Source organism: Pristiophorus japonicus, chromosome 24 (genome assembly GCF_044704955.1).
Source record: "Pristiophorus japonicus isolate sPriJap1 chromosome 24, sPriJap1.hap1, whole genome shotgun sequence".
In the NCBI taxonomy this organism is placed as follows: domain Eukaryota; kingdom Metazoa; phylum Chordata; class Chondrichthyes; family Pristiophoridae; genus Pristiophorus; species Pristiophorus japonicus.
In genome coordinates, this window is record NC_092000.1 from 4,760,695 (window position 1) to 4,787,147 (window position 26,453).

The window sequence follows — 26,453 nt, forward strand, 5'->3', positions numbered from 1 at the left end:
TTGTAATTGTACAAAATCTCAAACATCAAAATGTACAACTGTATGCAAATTCCCATTAATACAGACTCTAGAATGACTATTGAAATGACATGCATCCAGGAACTTACTTTAAAAGACTATTTGTGCACTGCACAGACCAATGGGTCAAGCAGGGCAGTCTCACTGGTATCACCAGAACAGCCCTTCAGCTTTTGCTGGGACTGAAGTAGGCAACGTTCAAGTCTCCGTTTTTTTTTTTCCCCCCCTCTAAAATGTAGCAGCAATATGTAAACTTCTGGCAATGCAACTACACTTTAATTGAAGAATATTTACATGGACTGTCTACAGTAATTAAAACAGAAATCTCACCCTGTTCGAGCACCGAGGGAAGACCCAGGGATGCAAACAGGTTTTCCAAATCCTTAGCTGAGCTACAGTTGGACAAAGCCATGATTTGCTGAGCCGAGGCAGAATCAACGACTCACACAATGGGCCGGCTCATCCCTCGCATTGCCGCGGTAAACGGGACCATTAGATGGGCGAGCAAAAGTGCGCGCTGTACACAGACTCGTCTGGGTCGTTCACAAATAGCGCGGTGTGCATCCAGCCTGGCTCGGCCCCGGTCTGGGTCTGGGTCTGGGTCGCTGAATCACACTGGCTGGACGGGCTCGGTCGTGAGCTGCACGATCTCTTCATCAGCGAGGCGTTCACAGGTCTGAAGCTGCGGCAAAACAGAGAGCTGGACTCGGACTCTGCATCAGGCACACTGCACACACACACAGACCCGGCTGAAATACAAGCATACAGATCCCACTCGCCGCGCTCCTCCCACACACACACCCAAAACTTAATAAAATCATTCTTCCCACCCCCCCCCCCCCCCACCGCAAATCAAAGGGTCTCTCAGAACAGCTTTGTAGATCAAGAATTTGGGACTTGGTGCGGATGACCGGGGCTGCACCAGAGGATTTATTTTTAAATTAATTCACGGGATGTGGGCGTCGCTGGCAAGGCCGGCATTTATTGCCCATCCCTAATCGCCCCTTGAGAAGGTGGTGGTGAGCTGCCTTCTTGAACCGCTGCAGTCCGTGTGGTGAAGGTGCTCCCACAGTGCTGTTAGGAAGGGAGTTCCAGGATTGTGACCCAGCGACGATGAAGGAACGGCCGATATATTTCCCAGTCAGGATGGTGTGTGACTGGGAGGGGAATGTGGAGGTGGTGGTGTTCCCATGCACCTGCTGCCCTTGTCCTTCTAGGGGGTAGAGGTCGTGGGTTTGGGAGGTGCTGCCGAAGAAGCCTTGGCGAGTTGCTGCAGTGCATCTTGTAGATGGTACACACTGCAGCCAGGGGGCGCCGGTGGTGGAGGGAGTGAGTGTTGAAGGTGGGGGAGGGGGTGAGTGTTGAAGGTGGGGGAGCGTTGAAGGTGGGGAAGGGGGGAGGGTTGAAGGCGGGGGAGGGGGGGGAGCGTTGAAGGTGGGGGAGGGGGGGAGCGTTGAAGGTGGGGGAGCGTTGAAGGTGGGGAAGGGGGGAGGGTTGAAGGCGGGGGAGGGGGGGGAGCGTTGAAGGTGGGGGAGCGTTGAAGGTGGGGAAGGGGGGAGGGTTGAAGGCGGGGGAGGGGGGGGGAGCGTTGAAGATGGGGGAGGGGGGGGAGGGTTGAAGGTGGGGGAGGGGGGGGAGGGTTGAAGGTGGGGGAGGGGGGGGGAGGGGGTGCCAATCAAGAACAATAAACTGGGTATCACGGACAGTGCAAAGTCCCAATTTCTGGATTAACGTAATGGAGCTGTACCCAAACACACCGAGCTAAAGGACAGCCTCGCGCAAGGGGAGATAGAAGGGGCCCATTCCCGTGGGGAGAGATTGATTCATATAGTGACCACTGGGGGAAAAAAAACATATTTCTGGAATATATCAAATCGATGGTTAGGGTGGAAGGCGGGGAGAGAGAGAAGAAAAGACTTGCATTTATATAGCGCCTTTCACGACCACTGTATGTCCCAAAATGCTTTACAGCCAATGAAGTACTTTTGGAGTGTCGTCACTGTTGTAATGTGGGAAACGCGGCAGCCAATTTGCGCACAGCAAGCTCCCACACACAGCAATGTGATAATGACCAGATAATCTGTTTTTGTTGTTGTGACAATTGAGGGATAAATATTGGCCCCAGGATACTGGGGAGAACTCCCCTGCTCTTTGAAATAAGGCTGTGGGATCTTTTATGTCCACTTGAGACGGGGCCTCGGTTTTACATCTCATCTGAAAGATGGCACCTCAGACAGTGCGGCGCTCCCTCAGGACTGCCCCTCCGACAGTGCAGCGCTCCCTCAGGACTGCCCCTCCGACAGTGCGGCGCTCCCTCAGGACTGCCCCTCCGACAGTGCGGCGCTCCCTCAGTACTGCCCCTCCGACAGTGCGGCGCTCCCTCAGTACTGCCCCTCCGACAGTGCGGCGCTCCCTCAGTACTGCCCCTCCGACAGTGCGGCGCTCCCTCAGTACTGCCCCTCCGACAGTGCGGCGCTCCCTCAGTACTGCCCCTCCGACAGTGCGGCGCTCCCTCAGTACTGCCCCTCCGACAGTGCGGCGCTCCCTCAGTACTGCCCCTCCGACAGTGCGGCGCTCCCTCAGGACTGCCCCTCCGACAGTGCGGCGCTCCCTCAGGACTGCCCCTCCGACAGTGCAGCGCTCCCTCAGCACTGCCCCTCCAACAGTGCGGCGCTCCCTCAGCACTGCACTGGAGTGTCAGCCTGGATTTTTGTGCTCAAGTCCCTGGAGTGGGACTCGAACCCACAACCTTCTGACTCAGAGGCAAGAGTGCTGCCCACTGAGCCACAGCTAAAACAACACAGAGACAGAACATGTCAGTCTTTGAGTATATTCAAGGCTGAGATCGATAGATTTTTGGATATTAAGGGAATCGAGGGATATGGGGATCGGGCAGGAAAGTGGAGTTGAGGTCAAAGATCAGCCATGATCTTATTGAATGGCGGAGCAGGCTCAAGGGGCCGAATGGCCGACTCCTGCTCCTAATTCTTATGTACTTTACACAGCACTTTCACACCATGCGCCCCCACCCAACATGACTGACATTTGACAAACCCTTCAGTAACAGGGCACGGTCTAACGGGACCCTGTGGGACAGGAGCAGCACTGACATTCACCTCTGTTGTGGAATCATCCCCAGTACTTTGTACAATTCGTGGGTTGTCGGCAGTGAAAGCCTGCGGGAGTTTGCTCCTTTGGATGGTGGGCTCGGTGTGTGTATCGGAGCACGGCGGGATCGCACGGACCATCTTCGGTGGGCGAAACGTGGAGACGTACTTTCCTGGTCCGGGCCTAGTAAAGTAAAGCAAGAGTGAATCAGTAAACCCCTGCACGGAGGGTCAGGGATGCCCGAGCACAGAATAAACTCACTCCCAAATAGATCAGTCACCCACCTCCTCCAAATCGTGCGGCTCACGATTAACTGCACCATTTCCCTTCTCAAACAAATGTGGCTTTTGCTTAAAGAACATGTACTCCAAAAGGTAATGCAGGACATGGACTGTTGGAAAGGTGGAGCGACAGTGTCAAATTAAAGCAGCATTCACCAATCTGTGCCCAACAGTTTTATTGCGGAGAGTGAGGAGGCAGAGCAGGACGTCGAGACAGCGAGCCAGGCAAAAAAGTAAAAAGAAATCGAAAGGTGATGTCACAGCCAAGGGGGTAAGTGATTGGTAAGTAGTTTTTCTTTTACTTTTCCTTTTCCTTATCAGTGAGTAACCTTTAGCATTGTTGTTGCCAAATTAAGTTTATCTAAGGGTTAAGTTCATGGCACCGGGAGTGGCTCTGCTGCATAGGGGAGCAGGGAAGAAAAAAAAGAAAAAAAAAAAAAAAAAGAGTGCGAGCGCGATAGTGATAGGGGATTCGATTGTAAGGGGAATAGACAGGCGTTTCTGCGGCCGCAACAGAAACTCCAGGATGGTATGTTGCCTCCCTGGTGCAAGGGTCAAGGATGTCTCGGAGCAGGTGCAGGGCATTCTGAAAAGGGAGGGTGAACAGCCAGCTGTCGTGGTGCACATTGGTAAAAAAAAACAGGATGAGGTCCTACAAGATGAATTTAGGGAGCTAGGAGCTAAATTAAAATGTAGGACCTCAAAAGTAGTAATCTCAGAATTGCTACCAGTGCCAAGAGTAGGAATCACACGATAGCTCAGATGAATACGTGGCTTGAGGAGTGGTGAAGAAGGGAGGGATTCAAATTCCTGGGACATTGCAACCGGTTCTGGGGGAGGTGAGACTAGTACAAACCGGACGGTCTGCACCTGTTGGGGAGGGGTTAAACTAATATGGCAGGGGGATGGGAACCTATGCAGGGAGACAGAGGGAAGTAGAATGGAGGCAGAAGAAAAAGATAGAAAGAAGTAAAAGTAAAAGTGGAGGGCAGAGAAACCCAAGGCAAAAAGCAAAAAGGGCCACATTACAGCAAAATTCTAAAGGGGCAAAGTGTGCTAGAAAGACAAGTCTGAAGGCTCTGTGCCTCAATGCGAGGAGTATTCAGAATAAGGTGGACGAATTAACTGTGCAGATAGCAGTTAACGGTTATGATGTAATTGGCATCACGGAGACATGGCTCCAGGGTGACCAAGGCTGGGAACTCAACATCCAGGGGTATTCAACATTTAGGAAGGATAGACAGAAAGGAAAAGGAGGCAGGATGGCATTGCTGTTAAAGGAAATTAATACAATAGTAAGAAAGGACATTGGCCTGGATGATGTGGAATTGGTATGGGTGGAGCTACAGAATACCAAAGAGCAGAAAATGCTAGTGGGAGTTGTGTACAGACCACCAAATAGTAGTAGTGAGGTTGGGGACAGCATCAAACAAGAAATAAGGGATGCGTGCAATAAAGGTACAGCAGTTATCATGGGCGACTTTAATCTACATATTGATTGGGCTCACCAAATTGGTAGCAATGCGGTGGAGGAGGATTTCCTGGAGTGCATTCAGGATGGTTTTCTAGACCAATATGTCGAGGAACCAACCAGGGAGCTGGCCATCCTAGACTGGGTGATGTGTAATGAGAAAGGACTAATTAGCAATCTTGTTGTACGAGGCCCCTTGGGGAAGAGTGACCATCTTAATAAAGAATTCTACCATATTATGGAGAGTGACAGTTAATTCAGAAACTAGGGTCCTGAACTTAAGGAAAGGTAACTTCGATGGTATGAGGCGTGAATTGGCTAGAATAGACTGGCAAATGATACTTAAAGGGTTGACGGTGGATAGGCAATGGCAAACATTTAAAGATCACATGGATGAACTTCAGCAATTGTACATCCCTGTCTGGAGTAAAAATAAAATGGGGAAGGTGGCTCAACCGTGGCTAACAAGGGAAATTAAAGATAGTGTTAAATCCAAGGAGGCATATAAATTGGCCAGAAAAAGTAGCAAACCTGAGGACTGGGGAAATTTAGAATTCAGCAGAGGAGGACAAAGGGTTTAGTTAAGGGGGGGGGAAATAGAGTATGAGAAGAAGCTTGCTGGGAACATAAAAACTGACTGCAAAAGCTTCTATAGATATGTGAAGAGATAAAGATAACTGAAGACAAACGTAAGTCCCTTGCAGTTAGATTCAGGTGAATTTATAATGGGGAACAAAGGAATGGCAGACCAATTGAACAAATACTTTGGTTCTGTCTTCACGAAGGAAGACACAAATAACCTTCCGGGAGTACTAGGGGACCGAGGGTCTAGTGAGACGGAGGAACTGAAGGATATCCTTATTAGGCGGGAAATTGTGTTGGGGAAATTGATGGGATTGAAGGCCGATAAATCCCCAGGGCCTGATAGTCAGCATCCCAGAGTACTTAAGGAAGTGGCCCTAGAAATAGTGGATGCATTGGTAATCATTTTTCAACAGTATTGTCTCTGGATCAGTTCCTATGGACTGGAGGGTAGCTAATGTAACACCACTTTTTAAAAAAGGGAGGGAGAGAGAAAGCAGGTAATTATAGACCGGTTAGCCTGACATCAGTGGTGGGGAAAATGTTGGACTCAATTATTAAGGATGAAATAGCAGCGCATTTGTAAAGCAGTGACAGGATCGGTCCAAGTCAGCATGGATTTATGAAAGGGAAATCATGCTGGACAAATCTTCTGGAATTTTTTGAGGATGTAATTAGTAGAGTGGACAGGGGAGAACCAGTGGATGTGGTGTATTTGGACTTTCAAAAGGCTTTTGACAAGGTCCCACACAAGAAATTAGTGTGCAAAATCAAAGCACATGGTATTGGGGGTAATGTACTGATGTGGATAGAGAACTGGTTGGCAAACAGGAAACAGAGAGTCGGGATAAACGGGTCCTTTTCAAAATGGCAGGCAGTGACTAGTGGAGTGCCGCAGGGCTCAGTGCTGGGACCCCAGCTATTTACAATATACATCAATGATTTGGATGAAGGAATTAAGTGTAATATCTCTAAGTTTGCAGATGACACTAAACTGGGTGGCAGAGAGAGCTGTGAGGGGGATGTTAAGAGGCTACAGGGTGACTTGGACAGGTTAGGGGAATGGGCAAATGCATGGCAGATGCAGTATAATGTGGATAAATGTGAGGTTATCCACTTTGGGGGCAAAAAACAGACTTATCTGAATGGTGACAGATTAGGAAAAGGGGAGGTGCAATGAGACCTGGGTGTCATGATTCAGCAATCATTGAAAGTTGGCATGCAGGTACAGCAGGCGTTGAAGAAGGCAAATGCTATGTTGGCCTTCATAGCTAGGGGATTTGAGTATAGGAGCAGGGAGGTCTTACTGCAGTTGTACAGGGCCTTGGTGAGGCCTCACCTGGAATATTGTGTTCAGTTTTGGTCTCCTAATCTGAGGAAGGAAGTTCTTGCTGTTGAGGGAGTTCACCAGACTGATTCCCAGGATGGCTGGACTGATATATGAGGAGAGACTGGATCAACTGGGCCTTTATACATTGGAGTTTAGAAGGATGAGAGGGGATCTCTTAGAAACATACAAGGTTCTGACGGGACGGGACAGGTTAGATGCAAGTAGATTGTTCCCAATGTTGGGGGAAGTCCAGAACCAGGGGACACAATCGTAGGATAAGGGATAGGCCATTTAGGATGGAGATGAGGAGAAACTTCTTCACTCAGAGTTGTTACCCTGTGGAATTCCCTACCGTAGAGAGTTGTTGATCCCAGCTCATTGGATATGTTCAAGAGGGAGTTAGATGTGGCCCTTACGGCTAAAGGGATCAAGGGATATGGAGAGAAAGCAGGAAAGGGGTACTGAGGTGAATGATCAGCCATGATCATATTGAATGGCGATGCAGGCTCGAAGGGCCGAATGGCCTGCTCCTGCACCTATTTTCTATTTTCACTCAGAAGCTCTCTCCAGAGTGGGTGTGCTGTTCACTGGCAGAGACATGGGGAGCAGGCCCAGGTCATTTACTCAATGCCTTTGCAAAAACTGCGAAGCTGAGGCAGCACCTTCTCCATGGTTAGCGTTTGGAGAACAGGCCCCAGGTGGGTGCCTCTCGGCAACAGTGATATCATTGGCCACCAACTGGGGTCCTACCACAAACAGATCCATCATCATCATCAGAGGCAGTCCCTGACTGATGTGGCAGGACTGCGGAGCTTTGTTCTGATCCATTGGTTGTGGGATCACTTGGCTCTGTCGGTAGCATGCTGCGTCCTCGGTTTAGCATGCATGGGGTCCTGTGTTGGAGATTCACCAGCTCATTTAATGCACTGTGTTCAGAGGTACACCTAGTTTGCCCATCACAAGCCACTTTTATTTTTAGAGTAAGAGGTTTCCAAGGCAGGGGGGGGGGTGGGTGTGGGATATTAAGCAAACAAAGCTTAAATGAAATAACTGTGGTCGCGGAGTCAAACACGAGCAGTTTACTCATCGTTAGAGCTGGTCTCCAGTCGTCCTGGTTAACCCTCGCCACTGGACCAAGACCTCGCTCTGTCAAGCCCGTGTGGTGGCTGGTGTGCAACGGCCACCCCACGTTAAACAAAATCCACCCACAGGCATCTTCCACCCCCTCAATTGGAGTTCAGGACCGGAACATCGGGTCCTTCATTGAAACATCTGAACTCATGTGGAAGCAAGTCATCCTCGTTCGAGGGACCGCCTACGATGATGATGATGATGGAGGCAGTCCCTCAGAATCGAGGAAGACTTGCTTTCACTCTAAAAATATATGAGTCCTTAGGTGACTGAACAGTCCAATACGAGAACCACAGACTGTCACAGTTGGGACAGACAGTGGTTGAGGGAAGGGGTGGGTGGGACTGGTTTGCCGCACGCTCCTTCCGCTGCCTGCGCTTGGTTTCTGCACGCTCTCGGGCGACGAGACTCGAGGTGCTCAGCGCCCTCCCGGATGCACTCCCGCCACTTAGGGCGGACTGGTCTTTGGCCAGGGACTCCCCAGGTGTCGGTGGGGATGTTGCATTTTATCAGGGTGGCTTTGAGGGTGTCCTTGTAACGTTTCCTCTGCCCACCTTTGGCTTGTTTGCCGTGAAGGAGTTCAGAGTAGAGCGCTCGCTTTGTGAGTCTTGTGTCGGCCATGTGGACAATGTGGCCCCGCCCAGTGGAGCTGGTCGAGTGTGGTCAGTGCTTCGATGCTGGGGATATTGGCCTGGTCGAGGATGCTAACGTTGGTGCGTCTGTCCTCCCAGGGGATTTGCAGGATCTTGGGGAGAAAAACAGACCGGGTACAGCAGGGTGATTGAGGGCCACAGGTCAATGAGGGTCTTGATCCAAGGAAGGGTTCGGCCCCTTTAAGGCTCAAGGGGCTGAATGCCCAAGATTTTCATAGATAAAATATTTGTAATTGCATTGAGATTTCAAAACGCGAGTAAAAACCCTACAATCCCATGTAGTAACAACAGAACTCAGCATAAACTAGTAGATCCTTGGCAAACTTCATTGGGCAAGATTTAGAGAGATATTCACATACTTCCCGTAGTGAAGGTGTTTGGCGGATTCCAGCTGGGCTTAGTCCGGTGATCCTGAAATGGAGTCAGGTTGAGGAACTGCTCCTTCACGTATAGTGCGCATTCCTCCTCAAACAACTTCCTCTAAACCAATAAAACAAAAGAAGTGGTTTTCAGCAGAGAATGCAACATAAGAAATTCGGAGCAAGAGTCGGCCATTCGGCCCCTCGAGCCTGCTCCGCCATTCAATACGATCATGGCTGATCTTTGACCTCAACTCCACCTTCCCACACCATCCCCATAACCCTTAATTCCCCGAGAGTCCAAAAATCTATCGATCTCAGCCTTGAATATACCCAAAGACTGAGCCTCCACAGCCCTCTGGGGCAGAGAATTCCAAAGATTCACCACCCTCTGAGTGAAGAAATTCCTCCTCATCTCTGTCTTAAACATAGAAAATAGGTGCAGGAGTAGGCCATTTGGCCCTTCGAGCCTACACCACCATTCAATATGATCATGGCTGATCATTTTTGCAACTTCAGTATCCCATTCCTGCTTTCTCTCCATACCCCTTGATCCCTTTAGCTGTAAGGGCCACATCTAACTCCCTTCTGAATATATCTAACGAACTGGCCTCAACAACTTTGTGGTAGAGAATTCCACAGGTTCTCAATTCTCTGAGTGAAGAAGTTTCTCCTCATCTCGGTCCTAAATGGCTTACCCCTTATCCTTAGACTGTGACCCCTAGTTCTGGACTTCCCCAACCTCGGGAACATTCTTCCTGCATCTAACCTGTCCAATCCCGTCAGAATTTTATATGTTTTTAATGAGGCCGACCCCTTATACTGAGAATGTGACCCCTGGTTCTCGACTCCCCAGCCCAGGGGGAAACATCCTCCCTGCATCTACCCTGTCAATCCCCCTCAGAATCTTGTAGGTCTCAATGCGATCATCTCTCATTCCTCTAAACGCCAGAGAGTATAGTCCCAATCTACTCAATATCTCTCCTCATAAGCCAGCCCTCTCATCCCAGGGATCAATCGAGTGAACCTTTGTTGCATTGTCTCCAAGGCAGGTATATCCTTCCTCAGATAAGGAGACCAAAACTGTGCCCAGTACTCCAGGTGTGGTCTCACCAAGGCCCTGTACAATTGTAGCAAGACTTCCTTACTCTGATACTCCAACCCCCCAACAATAAAGGCCAACGTGCCATTTGCCTTCCCTATTGCTTGCTGTACCTGCATACTAGCTGTGTTTCTGGAACAAGGACACCCAACACCTCTGAACACCGACATTTAATAGTTTTTCACCATTTAAAAAACTGAAAGAGGGGGGGTGGATTCAGGGGAGTCCTGGCTCCACAATCGTTGGGGGCAATCGATGCAGGCAACGCCTCAGCTAATGAAATGCTCGGAGCAGCAGCAGGAATTATCGCAACACTTTGCGACTCACCTCCTGACCCAGTCGGATTGCTGCCTCCGTGAACTTTTCCCTCTCCACCTTAAAGTTCTTTCTCTGCTCCTCAAACAGCTGCCGCTCCTTGTAGAACCATTCCTGCTCCTCCAGCAAATCAAATCCTTGGGCGAGATCTTCCTTCTGCACGGCCAGCTGGTCCTGGAACGTTGAAGGGGCAGAAGTCGGGAAAAAGTGCAAGCTCCTGCACCGACTCCCCCGTTTCATTACGTCCCGACAATGTCGAGGAGATCCCGTTAAAACGGCAGAACACCAGGACTGCCTATCGCTGTGCTGAAGTCTCGCGTCTCTCGGTCTTAGCCCGAGGATGGCGGAGGAAAACTGGTCGCGGTCAGACCTCCCCCGACCCGGTCAACACACAAAGGACGCATCAACACTCGCCACCTCCCCGCTGCTCACCCCAGTGTTGCTTCTTTCTCGGCAAGACGTAACGTGACTGCAGACCAGTCTCGCTCTCAGTTAGAGGGAGCGCCGCACTGGCGGAGGGGCCGCCCCGAGGGAGCGCCGCACTGGCGGAGGGGCCGCCCCGAGGGAGCGCCGCACTGGCGGAGGGGCCGCCCCGAGGGAGCGCCGCACTGGCGGAGGGGCGGTGTTTTGGATGAGACTTTAAACCGAGGCCCCGTCTGCTCTCAGGTGGATGTAAAAGATCCCATGACATTAGTTTGAAGAGCAGGGGAGTTCTCCCCGGTGTCTCGGGGCCAATATTTATCCCTCAACCAACATAATAAAAACAGATTATCCGGCCATTATCACATTGCTGTTTGTGGGAGCTTGCTGCGTGCAACTTGGCTGCCGCATTTCCTACATTACCACAATGACTACAGTTCAAAAAGTACTTCATTGGCTGTAAAGCGCTTTGGAGGTCCGGTGGTCGTGAAAGGCACTATATAAATGCAAGTCTGTCTTTCTTTGCAAAGAAGGAAGTGAGGAAGGAGGAGACAGGTGCAGGGGGGAGAGCGAGATATGTACAGGATAACAGCAGGAGTGGGGCTACATTGCTCCTGAGCGAACACGTGTGCTAATGAAAGGATTGACACAGTGATCGTTCACTCCTGGGTTTGCCCCCGGAGCCGTACCTCGAGAAGCTGTTGCTGCGTGCGGATCATTTCCTTACTCTGCTCGAGGTCCAGTTTCAGCTTGGCAATTTCCTTGTCGTGGTCTGTTACACTGACAACATGCTCGGTCTGCCCAGCTCCCGGAGACTCTTGCACAGCTGAGGGGGAAAAGATTGCATCGGGACACTGCATTTAGTCGGGCTGCTCGTTATACTGAACAGTCAGCAATAAAGACACACAAAATAGATCGTCGTTGGTTAATCATTTTACTCATTCTTGGGGCACAGGAGGCCCCTGGCAAGACCAGCATTCGCTGTCCATCCCGAGCTGTCCTTGAGAATCGGTGGTGTGCCTGTTTGTGGCTACTCAGTTGTATCGAAGACCCAAGGGGTTGTTGGCCGCTACAAGTCACCGGGGAAAAGGGCGGGGGGGGGGGGGGGAAAGAGTGGGACTGGCTGAAGTGCTCTTGCAGAGAGCCGGCACAGGTTCGACGGGCCGAACGGCCTCCTCCTGCGCTGGAACCATTCTGTGATTCTGCATTGGAGTGGGACGGGAGTCACAGGTAGGCCCAGACTGGGCCAGCAGATTTCCTTCCCTAAATAAAGGACACAAATGAATCTGCCATCCTTACCCGGTCAGGCCACTCTGTTGTTTCAAGAAAGCAACTCACCATCATCTTCGAGGGCAATAAAAGGAGTTACGCCTGTAGTGTATGTAGGCACCTTTAGTAATGACCCCACGAGGCAGGGCATGATACTTAAACTGTGTAGTCGATAGTCCTTTATTTGCAACTCCTTGAGTGAGGACACTAAGCTGTGAGCTCCTTTATATACTGGGTTACCTGCAGTGTGCAGGTAACCCCTAGGTCTCCAACAGCAGCGCCCTCTGGTGTACAGGTAAGGTGTGTACAGTGTAAGGGTACATTCAGTGTTGCACAACAGTGTTACAGACATCACACAGTAAGCAGGCATGCATACACATGTCACCCACATCCCAGGACTGAAAGAAAAATAAAGCCACGTTATAGTTGTAACGCAGACACAGAGCTTTGTACTGGACTTGGATATACAGCTAGCACCAATCCCACCCCAAGGACTTGTGAATTGAACCTTGGGCCATCGATGAAAGACTCTTTGGCTAATGTGTAAAGGGAGAGGAAAAAAAAAAAACTTGTACACAAATGGGGCCCATTACACAATATTAATTCTTAATCAAGACTGAAGCCCCCGCTGCCCACCCCCCCCCCCAAAATCAGCCGGTTCCCAGTCTGGCCCCACAATGGGAGAAGACACCATTCACGTTACCAATGACTGCAACTCTCTCCAGGTGGTCCTTCAAGGAGTTCCAATGCTTCTGAACACTCTCGATGAGGTGCTCCCTGGTTGTATCCTGGGACTCGTTGAGGCTGATTTCTTCCTCCTATTTCAAGAGGTCAGCACAGGATTTCAGCATACGAGAAGGTTTTTAATTGAGCAAGTTAGCACCACTGCAACATTACTTCAGTATTCAGCACTGACTTCCAGACAGACATTCAAAGTGCAGTTTGCAAAGACACCGGTTGTAAAATTGTGCGCACAAGTCCCCTGGAGGTCACTGAAAACCCTGCAGTACGGATGGGCAGGCCACCAGTCTACCTGGGACAGATCAATCTTGGGTTCATTCAGTCTCCAACTGGGCCAAATCATTGGGAACACACCAATTGTCCGATATTACAAGAATACAGGAGAATGCGAGATGTGGCAGAACTGGATCATTTAGCTGCAATAAAAACAGAAAATGCCAGAAATACTCAGCCGGTCAGACAGCGTTGGTGGGGAGAGTGTCATTATCGTATGCTTGGTTTTACTCGCCACCAGGTGGCGCCACTGTCAGAGGTCATTGGGCTGTGCGCACGTGTGTTCGGCCAGGGTATAAAAGGCCAGTCATCTTGTAATGTGATCACTTTGGGCCCTAATAAAGTAGAGCCAGGTTTGATCCTGTTCCAAATCGACAGTATTCACTCGATTTGAGTTATTGCATACACAACAGAGAGAAACAGAGTTAACGTTTGGGGTCTGTGACCCCTTCGTCTTTTCCAGTTCTTCATTGGCTGGGAAGTGCTTCGGGATGTCCTGCGGTTGTGAAAGGTGCTATATAAATGCATGTCTCTCTTTCAACAATGAGACAGCACAGCCCGCTGATCAGCTGTACACAGTGCCGAGGGGGTATTGCCGGGGAGCTGCGGAGGGGATGTGAAGCTTTCAGATCACACCTTCTCCAGCAAAGCTTCAGCGGGACAGTAATACAAGTACAGAATAAGTGATCCTAATGGAAGGCAGTGAAGATGTGAAATGGATATTACTGCTCGTCACAATGGCAAAAGCTATCATGGGATTGTGTGCGGTTTTGGTCTCAATCTGAGGAAGGACGTTCTTGCTATTGAGGGAGTGCAACGAAGGTTCACCAGACTGATTCCCGGGATGGCGGGACTGACATATGAAGAAAGACTGGATCGACTAAGCTTATGTTCACTGGAATTTAGAAGAATGAGAGGAGATCTCATAGAAACATATAACATTCTGAAGGAATTGGACTGGTTACATGCAGGAAGAATGTTCCCGATGTTGGGGGAAGTCCAGAACCAGGGGTCACAGTCTAAGGATACGGGGTAAGCCATTTAGGACCGAGATGAGGAGAAACTTCTTCACTCAGAATTGTGAACCTGTGGAATTCTCTCCTACAGCAAGTTATTGAGGTCAGTTCGTTAGATGTGGCCCTTAACAGCTAAAGAGATCAAGGGGTATGGAGAGAAAGCAGGAATGGGGTACTGAAGTTGCATGATCAGCCATGATCATATTGAATGGTGGTGCAGGCTCGAAGGGCCGAATGGCCTGCTCCTGCACCTATTTTCTATGTTTCTATGGACAGACCCGTCTGCAACACACCGAGATAATATCCCCTCCCACCATAACCAACCAACAACTCCGAATACAAGAGCGTTCAACAGTACCAAACTCCAGCGTCCGAATTACATTCGTAGGCAAAGGATGATCCCATTAGAAAGTTAGTAAAACTCTAATCCATGGTAACATAGCCGCCCCCATTGTTATTGAAGACACCGATAGTACTCACCGTTAGTGACTGAAGAGAATGAGTGCAGCAGAGCTTCTGGCGAGGGCAGAGAAAGTCACTCATTTCTTTATTCATTTGGCTCAGGACCCCCTTCAGCTCCGCATTGTCCAATGCCAGCTCCTTGATTTGTGCCTCGTAGTTACTCGCGAGCACTTTGTACATTTCTCCTTCCCTCCTGCAGCACAGAGCAGAGACCCTGGGTCACTCTCAAAACATCCACACAACCAGGTTCACTGGCCTCGCCTGCTGCCATCTTTAAACAGGACCGAGGATTGGCACCAGCACTGGGCCGTTGACCAACAGCCAACGTACGGCTGCATTTCGTGCTTCACGCTATAAACCCGTAGCATCCACTCGGGCGGATCACAAGTACGGCTCCTCAAAGTGAAGGTCACACGGGGTCAAAAAGTTGGCGACCATGATTGGCTCGAGTTATGATAGTGATTATTGGAGGGGAAATTCAGTGCTCACCAACTCGAGAGACTTCACTACTTCTACTTTTTGAGCATCCTCAATTTCCATCACCCCACCATCGGTGGCCGTGCCTTCCGCTCCCTGGGCTCCCAAGCTCTGGAACTCCCTCCCTAAACCTCTCCTTAAAACCTAGCTCTTTGACCAAGCTTATGGTCACTTGTCCCTAATTAATCCTTAATGTGGCTCGGTGTCAAATTCTGTGTCTTCTAACACTGCTGTGAAGCGCCTTAGGACATTTTACTACGTTAAAGGCGCTATACAAATACAAGTTAGTGTGTTGTTCTACAACCATGGAGGAATAGCCAATATGACTTTACCACTCTGCCGGAGGAGTGTGACACAGGTGTTCAGAGCGACAAAGCTTTGAGCCCTGCTCAGTTCAGGTCCCGGGTAGAGTTACACCAGGTAAGGAGCATGCCGAACCCCCCAGGAGAAAGTTTTGGTGGAGGGGGGCAGACGGGGCAAAGTGGAAGTGGTCTCACTAAAGCAGAACTTCAGACCTTGCAGAGGGGGAGGTGTCGGCAGCAGTATGGAGTGGGCAGTGTACAGCAAAGCATGATGGGGAGTACGGTAGCATAACGGTTATGTCACCGGGCCAATGACCCAGAGGCCTGGTCTAATGATCCAGAGACCCGAGTTCAAATCCCACCACGGCAGCTGGGGAATTTAAATTCAGTGAATTAAATAAAAATCGGGAATAAAAAGTTAGTTAGTGTCAGTAACGGTGACGATGAAACTATTGGATTGTCGTAAAAACCCAACCGGTTCACTGATGTCCCTTCAGGGAAGGAAATCTGCCACCCTTACCCGGTCTGGCCGATATGTGACTCCAGACCCACAGCGATGTGGTTGGCTCTTGAAATGCCCTATCTCCACACTCATCGCCACATGGCAATTAATTAAATCCAAACTGTCCTGACCACAATCCAAACTATTGTAAAGTTTACGAATATCAAACGGATTAGAAAGAAAGACTACATCGCGTTTCACGACCACCGAACGTCTTTTGGAGTGAAGTATTTTGAGTGTAGTCACTGTTGTAATGCAGGAAACACAGTAGCCAAGTTGCGCACAGCAAGCTCCCACAAACAGCAATGTTTTAGTGATGTTGATTGAGGGATAAATATTGGCCAGGACACCGGGGAGAACTCCCCTGCTCTTCTTCGAAATAGTGGGATCTTTTACGTCCACCCGAGAGAGCAGATGGGGCCTCGGTTTAACATCTCATCCGAAAGACAGGTTTGGGGTGAGACGCGATGGGATTAAGAGTTTAGTTGCTACATTACAACAGTGGCTACACTCCAAAAGTACTTCATTGGCTGCAAAGCGCTTTGAGACGTCTGGTGGTTGCGAAAGGCGCGATAGAAATGAAAGTCTTTTTAGTTTGTATCCCGAAGAATCTTGAATACCCGACGACACAAACTGCAGTTTCTCCCCCGTGTCTCAAGTCCCAAATGCTAACACGAGCACACCCCCCCACCCCCGCCAGAACCACAGTGGGACCTGCCCCAGCAGAGAACGTCTCACGACAGGGTCGGGGGAACTCCGACAGCTAGTCGCGCCGTTCGGTTGGGGGCGGCAGGGTCGAACACAGCTTCAGGTTCGACGGAGTGAAGAAACAGCAAAACCTTCCCTTACCTCGATTCAGTCTTTTCCGTTCTCCACAGGGATCGTCTTCCGTCAGATCGCCCAATAAGATTCAGGATGTCTATGGCTTAAAAACAACAGCTTGTATTTTAATATAGCGCCTTTAACGTGGTGAAACATCCCAAGGCGCTTCGCAGGAGTAATACGAGATAAAAATTTGACAGAGCCGCATAAGTAGAAATTAGGGCAGGTGACCAAAAGCTTGGTCAAAGAGGTAAATTTTAATGAGCAACTTAAAAGGAGGTAGAGAGGCGGAGAGGTTTAGGGAGGGAGCTCCAGAGCTTGGGGCCCAGGCAACTGAAGGCACGGCCACCGATGGTGGAGCGATTATAATCAGGGATGCTCAGGGGGGCAGAATTAGAGGAGCGCGGACATCTCGGAGGGGGGGTGTTGTGGGGCTGGAGGAGATTACAGAGATAGGGAGGGGCGAGGACCACGGAGGGATTTGAAAACAAGGATGAGAATTTTGAAATCGAGGCTTTGCTTAACCGGAAGCCAATGTAGGTCAGCGAGCACAGGGGGTGATGGGTGAGCGGGACTTGGTGCGAGTTAGGACACGGGGCAGCGAGCATAGGGGGTGATGGGTGAGCAGGACTGGGTGCGAGTTTGGATACGGGCAGCAGCATTATGTATGAGCCATATGTCAAGGTGTGCATAGGAGGGCAGAGCCAATTTGCGCACAGCAAGCTCCCACGAACAAAATTACCAGATCATATGTTTTAGTGATGTTGGATTTAGGACACGGGGCAGCGAGCACAGGGGGTGATGGGTGAGCCGGACTGGGTGCGAGTTAGGACACGGGGCAGCGAGCATAGGGGGTGATGGGTGAGCAGGACTGGGTGCGAGTTAGGACACGGGGCAGTGAGCACAGGGGGTGATGGGTGAGCGGGACTCGGTGCGAGTTAGGACACAGGGCAGTGAGCACAGGGGGTGATGGGTGAGCGGGACTTGGTGCGAGTTAGGACACAGGGCAGCGAGCACAGGGGGTGATGGGTGAGCGGGACACGGTGAGAGTTAGGACACGGGCTGCCGAGTTTTAGATCAGCTCTAGTTTACGTAGGGTAGAATGTGGGAGGCCGGCCAGGAGTGTGTTGGAATAGTCAAGTCTAGAGGTTACAAAGGCAAGGCTGAGGGCTTCAGCAGCAGATGAGCTGAGGCAGGGGCGGAGACGGGCGATGCTACAGCGGTGGAAATAGGCGGTGTTAGTTATGCTGCGGATGTGTGATCGAAAGCTCATTTCAGGATCAAATATGACACCGAAGTTGCGAACAGTCTGGTTCAGCCTCAGACAGGATTTGGGGAGCGGGATGGTGTCACTGGCTTGGGAATATCGAAGAGTAAGAGAGAGAGGGGAGGGAGAAGGGGGTGAGTTTACTGTATTTATTACTGTCGTGCTGCCAATCAGCCTCACAGGAGAAACTGCCCCAGCTCACAGCAGTCCCTGAGAAACCAGCATAGATTTACCCCCTTCACCCCCACTTGCCCCTTCTGACGATCTGGGCAGGCCCCTCATTTATCCCCTGTACTGTCCCCAGCACTGCAGAGTTTAACAGTCCTGCAGACCACAGATGCTGGGCCTGTGTTTGCAACACGCAAAACCCAATGGGTTCCACACAGAGCGGACCAAGATTACAAAACGGTACGGACAACATCCCATTTACTTGTCTTTTAAATCAGGGCCAAAGTGATTGGCAATTGGACCACGTCCAGTTAAAGTAGTGGGGCTGGGGGTCGGAGATGAATTCTCCCCCCTAATTGGCCTCTCCCAGTGTCATGTATGAAATAAAGGTACAAATTGAGTACTGTTTAACTGAACAAGGTACACCCTTGGTTCTGCTTTATTATGGCCTAAAGTGCCTGACTCACAAAATGGCTGGCCTTTTATACCAGAGCAGCACCAGGTGCATGCTGTTCAGTGGCCTCCAACAATGACACCATCTGGTGGCTACAAACAGCATGTACATACATGACACCCCAGGAGATCACATATCTTTCAGGTGGAGTGTGGGGGGGGGGGGGGGGGGGGGGAGGTGGTGTGTGTGAGAACATAAGAATTAGGAGCAGGAGTCGGCCATTCGGCCCCTCGAGCCTGCTCTGCCATTCAATGAGATCACGGCTGATCTTCAACCTCAACTCCACTTCCCTTCCACTGTTCCCACATCTCTTGATTCCATTAATATCCAAAAATCGATCGATCTCTGTCTTGAATATACTCAAAGACTGAGCCTCCACAGCCCTCTGGGGTTGATGATTCCAAAGATTCACCACTCGGTTTCTCCCTCCACATTTCCAGCATTTTCTGTTTATTTAAGATTTCCAGCACCCGCAGTATTTCGCATTTAAGTACTTCATGAAGGGCCCGAAATAGTCCGCACATTAGTAGCGGCGCCTTTGCAATTGACGGCTGTGGCAAATAGTTTGCAACATTCGCCAGATCCAGGCCGCTGCTCGGGACCAGCAGGGATGGTTTAACAGGTGGGGGCGGTGTACCCTCATGTCGAAACCCCCCCCCCACCCCTTAAAACCGCACCTAAATAGTTACCAATCCTCTTGTCCTTTTTGTCGGTCAAGTGGTGATGCATCTTCTCCTTGAGTTTGCTCAGTTCCTGCTCCTTCCTCTTCAGGTCATGCACGTGCTGAGCAGCCCGACTTGAGACGATACTCTGTAACTTCGCCACCTACAGTAGAGACAGGAGCTGTCACGGAGCCGGAACACGGCAGGGCGAGTTCAACCCAGGTACATTTGCCATGGTCACTACTGGTGTTATATACGCAGACTATAGATATACTCTCTGTGTAGTCACTGTATAGTGGCACAAGATGGAGACTTGTTACCTGATGTACTATCAATAAGGTTTACACTGTGTATATACTAGGCTGGCACCACTAGAGGGTGCAACTGGTGGAGACCGGGCTTTCCTGCCCCTGTGGCAGAGGCTGTCCACCAGAGGGCACTGCGGTGGGAGACCTGACTGTCACCTGCATAGGTGTGCAGGGCCCAGTATAAAAGTCTGCCCACCTTGCTTGTGCCTCACTCTGGAGTTACAAGTAAAGGACCAAGGTCACTACAGTTTGAGTACAACACATTGACTCACGGAGTCATTCATAAGTACATTACAGACATAACTGGAGCTGCCTGGGCCTCCACTCCTCCTTCAAGACGCTCCTTAAAACCCACTCTCTTTGACCAAGCTTTTGGTCGCCTGCCCTGATATCTCCTTATGTGGTGCGGTGTCAAATTTTGTTTAAGAATCTGCTCCTGTGAAGCACCTTGGGTTGTGTTACCACACTAAAGGTGCTCGAAAAACACTGCCTCATGTGGTGTTTTATTCCAAGGGTGCCGACCAACCTCGGCTACCTCAGCCAAGTGACTGAGAAACGAGCGAGGTGGGGGGGGCTGCGGAGGGGGCCCGCGGAGGGGGCCCAAAAACAAGCCTGCCCCTGTCCTCGTTCCATAGCCACGAGCCCCAACAGATCACTGGAGAATGATCAAGAAAGGCTGAGTGTTAACAATTCCTCCCAGGCACAGAGACAAACTGCAGCACTCATTCAGCCTCCCCCTTCTCCCCCTTCTCCCCCTTCTCCCCCTTCTCCCCCTTCTCCCCCTTCTCCCCCTTCTCCCCCGACAAGACCTTACTGCTGTGACTCTATGTATTTACTCAGCGATGGTTACAATAAAGGGAAGCAGTCTCTGGAGGAAATATACTGCCACCCCGCTCGTCTCCCCCCTCAGACACACTTACTGTACCCAATTTCCCAGACGTCTGCCGCTCTGCACTCCCCACCCACAGGACAAAGGACAAACCCCATAAGCGCCCCCTTTTCTTTCAACGTGGGTTCCGGGGAGCTGGGGCTGGACTGAGTGAGCAGCAGCAGAGCAGGACTGGGGAGTGGGTGAGAAACACAGACCGGCACGGTCACAGGCCGAGTGCAACACCGACAGGGGACCTTACCTCATCCTTGCTGCTCTGGAGCAGGTTATTCAAACTCTGGACACTCTGCTGTCCCTCCTGCTCCCTGGTTTGTAGAGCAGCAACTTCCCGCTCCAACCCCATCACCTGCTCCTGTTTGGAAAGCACAAAAACACCAGAACTGTAAGCCATTGAGGGGCGGTACTGAGGGAGTGCCGCACTGTCGGAGGGGCGGTACTGAGGGAGCGCCGCACTGTCGGAGGGGCGGTACTGAGGGAGTGCCGCCCTGTCGGAGGGGCAGTACTGAGGGAGTGCCGCACTGTCTGAGGGGCAGTACTGAGGGAGTGCCGCACTGTCGGAGGGGCGGTACTGAGGGAGTGCCGCACTGTCGGAGGGGCGGTACTGAGGGAGCGCCGCACTGTCGGAGGGGCGGTACTGAGGGAGCGCCGCACTGTCGGAGGGGCGGTACTGAGGGAGCGCCGCACTGTCGGAGGGGCGGTACTGAGGGAGCGCCGCACTGTCGGAGGGGCGGTACTGAGGGAGCGCCGCACTGTCGGAGGGGCGGTACTGAGGGAGCGCCGCACTGTCGGAGGGGCGGTACTGAGGGAGCGCCGCACTGTCGGAGGGGCGGTACTGAGGGAGCGCCGCACTGTCGGAGGGGCGGTACTGAGGGAGCGCCGCACTGTCGGAGGGGCGGTACTGAGGGAGCGCCGCACTGTCGGAGGGGCGGTACTGAGGGAGCGCCGCACTGTCGGAGGGGCGGTACTGAGGGAGCGCCGCACTGTCGGAGGGGCAGTACTGAGGGAGCGCCGCACTGTCGGAGGGGCCGTCTTTCAGATGAGACATTAAACCGAGGCCCCATCTGCTCTCAGGTGGATATGAAAGATCCCAGGGTCACTATTTCGAAGACGAGCAGGGGGCCGGACAGAGGGGGGGGGGGGGGGAACGAACAGGGGGCCGGACAGGGAGGGGGGGGGGAACGGAGGGGGGGGGGGGAACGGGGGGGACGACGGGGGGGCCGGACAGGGGGGGGGGGGGCCGGACAGGGAGGGGGGGGGACCAGACAGGGAGGGGGGGGGGGGACCAGACAGGGAGGGGGGGGGACCAGACAGGGAGGGGGGGGGGACCAGACAGGGAGGGGGGGGGGACCAGACAGGGAGGGGGGGGGGGGACCAGACAGGGAGGGGGGGGGGGGACCAGACAGGGAGGGGGGGGGGGGACCAGACAGGGAGGGGGGGGGGGACCAGACAGGGAGGGGGGGGGGGCCGGACAGGGAGGGGGGGGGGGCCGGACAGGGAGGGGGGGGGGGGCCGGACAGGGAGGGGGGGGGGGGCCGGACAGGGAGGGGGGGGGGGGGCCGGACAGGGAGGGGGGGGGGGGCCGGACAGGGAGGGGGGGGGGGCCGGACAGGGAGGGGGGGGGGGGGCCGGACAGGGAGGGGGGGGGGGGGGGCCGGACAGGGAGGGGGGGGGGGGGGGGGCCGGACAGGGAGGGGGGGGGGGGGGCCGGACAGGGAGGGGGGGGGGGGGGCGGACAGGGAGGGGGGGGATGGGACGGGGCGGCCGGACAGGGAGGGGGGGGATGGGACGGGGAGGGGGGGGGGGGTTGGGGGGGGGAAGGGGCGGGGCGGCCGGACAGGGGTGAAAGATTAGGACGAGCTGATCGATCACCAGCTTGAGTCAGTCGGGCCTCACCACACAGCCTCGTGGTGGGGGATTCCCTTTCTGAAGAAGCTTTCTGCTACCCTGGTGGAAACATTGCCGTGGCCTGTGAGTACAGTGACACAGAGCGGCTGTATACAATGAGAGGCACACACAAGTTCCTGCACAACCCCAGTTAACCGTAGCCACGTCCCCTTGGATGGAGGAGTGGCAGCGAGGGACCCCAGACCCCTCTCCCTGTTGCTCCAGGGACAGACGGTGGCAATGGTCACCGCCCAGGCACCGCTACCCATCGTGTTCCTCATTCACCACCCCTGTACTGGATTGGCTCAAACGTTGGCCTCCCCGGGCCCCTCAGCACAACCCACCTGCAGTTGTAACTGGCTGCTTTTCAAGCAGCCCTGCTCGCTGAAGGACTTAAACCGCTCCGCTTCCAGTCCATCTACTTTAGCCGCGTCCTTCCTGTGCAGCTGGAGAAGGCCGTACATGCAGTTTATTAGAGCTACGAGGTTGAAGCTTGAAGCCAGGCGCTCCTCAAAACTATCATCACTGTGCAGAGAAGGAAATCCCAAGGTGCCCAGCTCCTGGAATACACCAACAGTCATCTCCATTAGCTCCTTCAAATTAAGAGTCTGGGAATGACTCGAAAAAAAAGCTGCCCACTCACCTCTTGGGCAACGTGTAACTGTGGGACAGACCGACAGCTAGCAGACAGAAGGCCCTGGACAAGTAGCCCATTGCAGCGTTAAGCAGATAGCCTGATGCTTACACGTATCGGGGGAAGTGGCACAGAGAGCTTCACTCTGGACCCAACCCATGCTGGGACGGCCCATACCCAGATAGAATATACAGTACCCAAACAGGCCATTCAGCCCAACTGGTATTCCCCTCCCAGTCACACACACCATCCTGACTGGGAAATATATCGGCCGTTCCTCCATCGTCGCTGGGTCACAATCCTGGAACTCCCTCCCTAACAGCACTGTGGGAGCACCTTCACCACACGGACTGCAGCGGTTCAAGGCGGCGGCTCACCACCACCTGCTCACGGGGCAATTAGGGATGGGCAATAAACGCCAGCCTGGCTGGCGACGCCCACATCCCGGGAACCAATGGAAAAAAAATGACATCACAAAAAAAAAAAGTTACGCATTGTGAAACGATAAACCAAACTTGCCCATTTAATACATGACTCAGGCAGGCAAACCCACGATCAAAATGATACATGCACTCTCAAGGCAGTGAGTACTGATCCACTGACCTGGAGGAAGTTTCCTCAGGTTGGATTTTCACTGGAATACCAATGATGGCAGACAAGGTACTCTTGCCTTTGACAGCATCAATATAAATGCTGTGATGGGACAGTATTGGAGAACCATATGCTTGGGATGGGCATTTTGAGGGGGGGGGGGGGGGGGGGGGGAGGGGGAGAAAAAGAGAGGGTGGGGTCCTCTCAAGCGGTCATTGATGTGTGCAATTAATTGCAAACAAAAAAACCAGTCCGCACCATTTAGCAATGGTAATGACAGGTCGGAGGTCAGGATTAGCAGTGTGAACAGGGAGATGTTGAACTGGAAGGAGGAAAGACGTGAAAACAGGTGTGCTACAGAGAGCTACAGGCAGCTGTTACAGACCAGAGTGGGGGGATTAACAGACAGAGGGAAGGACATCGAAAGACACAGGGATGTATTAAATTTCTTCAACAATGTGTATTTATATAGCGCCTTTAACGTAGTAAAACGTCCCGAGACGCTTCACAGGGAGTGTCACAAGACAAAATTTGACACCGAGCCACACGGAGAAATTAGTGCAGGTGAAAGAGGGAGGTTTTAAGGAGCGTCTTGAAGGAGGAAAGAGAGGCGGAGAGGTTTAGGGAGGGAGTTCCAGAGCTTGGGGCCCAGGCAACAGAAGGCACGGCCACCGATGGTGGAGCGATTATAATCAGGGATGCTCAGGGGGGGCAGAATTAGAGGAGCACAGACATCTCGGGTGGGTTGTGGGGCTGGAGGAGATTACAGAGATAGGGAAGGGCGAGGGCCATGGAGGGATTTTAAAACAAGGATGAGAATATTAAAAGCAAATGTTAAATTCTAGGTAGTGTTTAGGGTCTTTGGCTTGTTTTGAGCCCATGGTGTCAAGGTGATTGGTGGATTCTAGTCGTGAACAGCAGCGTCACACGATTCCAGAGACCACAGCAACCGTATTTACACGATCGCTGCTCAAAACTAAACCGGCATAACATAAGATAAAGGAGCAGGAGTCGGCCATTCGGCCCCTCAAGCCTGCTCCGCCATTCAATAAGATCACGGCTGATCTTCTACCTCAGCTCTATTTTCCCGCCCAATCCCCATATCAATGCATTCCCTGAATATTCCACTTCGGCCTACCTTGTTTAGGTACAAGAGGCACTCCTCTACGTTGTTGCCCCAGCAGAAGGCACTTGGGTTGAAAAGGCTTGTCCGTGACAGTACTGGGGAGCAGTGCAGAGTTATGGTGCTGTTGGTGGTGAATGGCAACTCACATTGAGCGACACGCCTCAAGATGAAACTCTTCGCATCTGTGGACAGATTGATGTTAAAGAGGTCACAACCGACAAACAGGCAGTTAGGCCAAGGGTGTCCACTGGATAGTGTCCACTACAGACAAAGGGGCCGGCTGCCTCAGTACCCAGAGCAGGGCCCCACTTTTCACAAACCTCAATCAAAAATTGAAGGCAGGCAAAGGAGGAAAGAGTAGATTTAGTTTTAGTAGTCGAGATAGGAAACAACATTTAATATCACTCATTTCTCATCCCACAACACTATTGAAAGACGGATCCCTGGGATGAGAGGGTTGTCCTATGAGGAGAGATTGTGTAGAATGGGCCAATACTCTCTGGAGTTTAGAAGAATGAGAGGTGATCTCATTGAAACTTACAAGATTCTGAGGGGGATTGACAGGGTAGATGCAGGGAGGATGTTTCCCCCGGGCTGGGGAGTCTAGAACCAGGGGTCACATTCTCAGGAAAAGGGGCCGGCTATTTAGGACTGAGATGAGGAGGAATTTCTTCACTCAGAGGATGGTGAATCTTTGGAATTCTCTGCCCCAGAGGGCTCAGTCGTTGAGTATATTCAAGACAGAGGTCGATAGATTTTTGGATATTAAGGGAATCAAGGGATATGGGGATAATATGGGGAAGCAGTTGAGGCTGGCTCATTGAATGTTTTCAAGTCAAAGATAGATAGATTTTTGAGCAATAAGGGAATTAAGGGTTATGGGGAGAGGGCGGGTAAGTGGAGTCGAGTCCACGACCAGATCAGCCATGATCTTATTGAATGGCAGAGCAGGCTCGAAGGGCTAGATGGCCTACTCCTGTTCCTAATTCTTATGTTCTTATGTTCTTAATGCAGCAAAGTGGAGTTGAGGTCAAAGATCAGCCATGATCTTATTAAATGGCAGAGCAGTCTCGAGGGGCCGTAGGGCGTACTCCTGCTCCTAATTCTTATGTTTTTAAGAGCTAGGAATGGGGAGTTCTCCCAGTGTAAAGATCAATCTTTATCCCTCAACCAACATCACACAGACAGATTATCTGGGTCATTATCACATTGCTGTGCGCAAATTGGCTGCTGCGTTTCCCACATTACAACAGTGACCACACTCCAAAAGTACTTCATTGGCTGCAAAGCACTTTGGGGCATCCAGAGGTGGTGAAAGGCGCTATATAAATGCAAGTTCTTTCTATTTTGCACACTATGGATTTTACAAAAACTCACCTGGGGAAGGTCCAGCTTCAACGAAAGACACAGTCTTCCAGTCACCCATCGTTCCAACTGGCAATCCAGCTTGCCCCAGGAGGAAACTAGATCATTAGGAGGATCGTTACAGCGGAGGGGTACGGTGGGATGGAGGAAGACAATAATGAAAGCAAAAAGAGGCAAGAAAATTAATTAGGAAGTTTACATTGATGAATAAATAAAAGAATGTCCTTCACAAACCAAGCGCTGGAAATTTCACCACTTTACCCACACACTAATGTCAAGTGGCCAACTGGGACAGGAGGCTGCTGGTGTTGAGTGTGAGCACCAGCACAGAGCAGTGGGGCCGAATGGCCTGTTTCTGAGCTGTAGACCATGTCTGTAGTCACCACCACATACTTGCTCACTACAAAGGACAGGGTGGCAGAGGAGGAAATGCCCTCACACTACCTGGCCCCCTCACCTCATTCTCAAAGG

The 26,453-nt window shown here is 51.8% G+C and overlaps 1 protein-coding gene across 3 annotated transcripts; it reads right to left on the bottom strand.

Moving 5' to 3' along the window:
- LOC139237792 (afadin- and alpha-actinin-binding protein-like) lies at positions 1 to 26,064 on the bottom strand. Of its 3 annotated transcripts, none has more exons than XM_070866992.1 (13): positions 25,995 to 26,064; positions 24,630 to 24,799; positions 22,611 to 22,826; positions 20,624 to 20,734; positions 19,201 to 19,348; positions 16,662 to 16,731; positions 14,550 to 14,724; positions 12,743 to 12,857; positions 11,460 to 11,596; positions 10,363 to 10,524; positions 8,934 to 9,054; positions 3,135 to 3,309; positions 1 to 700 (listed from the first exon to the last, which is right to left on the bottom strand). In XM_070866992.1, the coding sequence occupies exons 1-13, from the start codon at positions 26,041 to 26,043 to the stop codon at positions 511 to 513; spliced, it is 1,839 nt and encodes a 612-aa protein (XP_070723093.1). In that variant the 5' UTR covers positions 26,044 to 26,064; the 3' UTR covers positions 1 to 510. The 3 variants fall into 3 exon arrangements, with proteins under 3 accessions (XP_070723093.1, XP_070723094.1, XP_070723092.1); XM_070866993.1 differs by having other exon boundaries at positions 2 to 700; positions 16,662 to 16,737; positions 19,213 to 19,348; XM_070866991.1 differs by having other exon boundaries at positions 2 to 700; positions 16,662 to 16,737.
- Between the last annotated feature and the right edge of the window lie 389 nt (positions 26,065 to 26,453).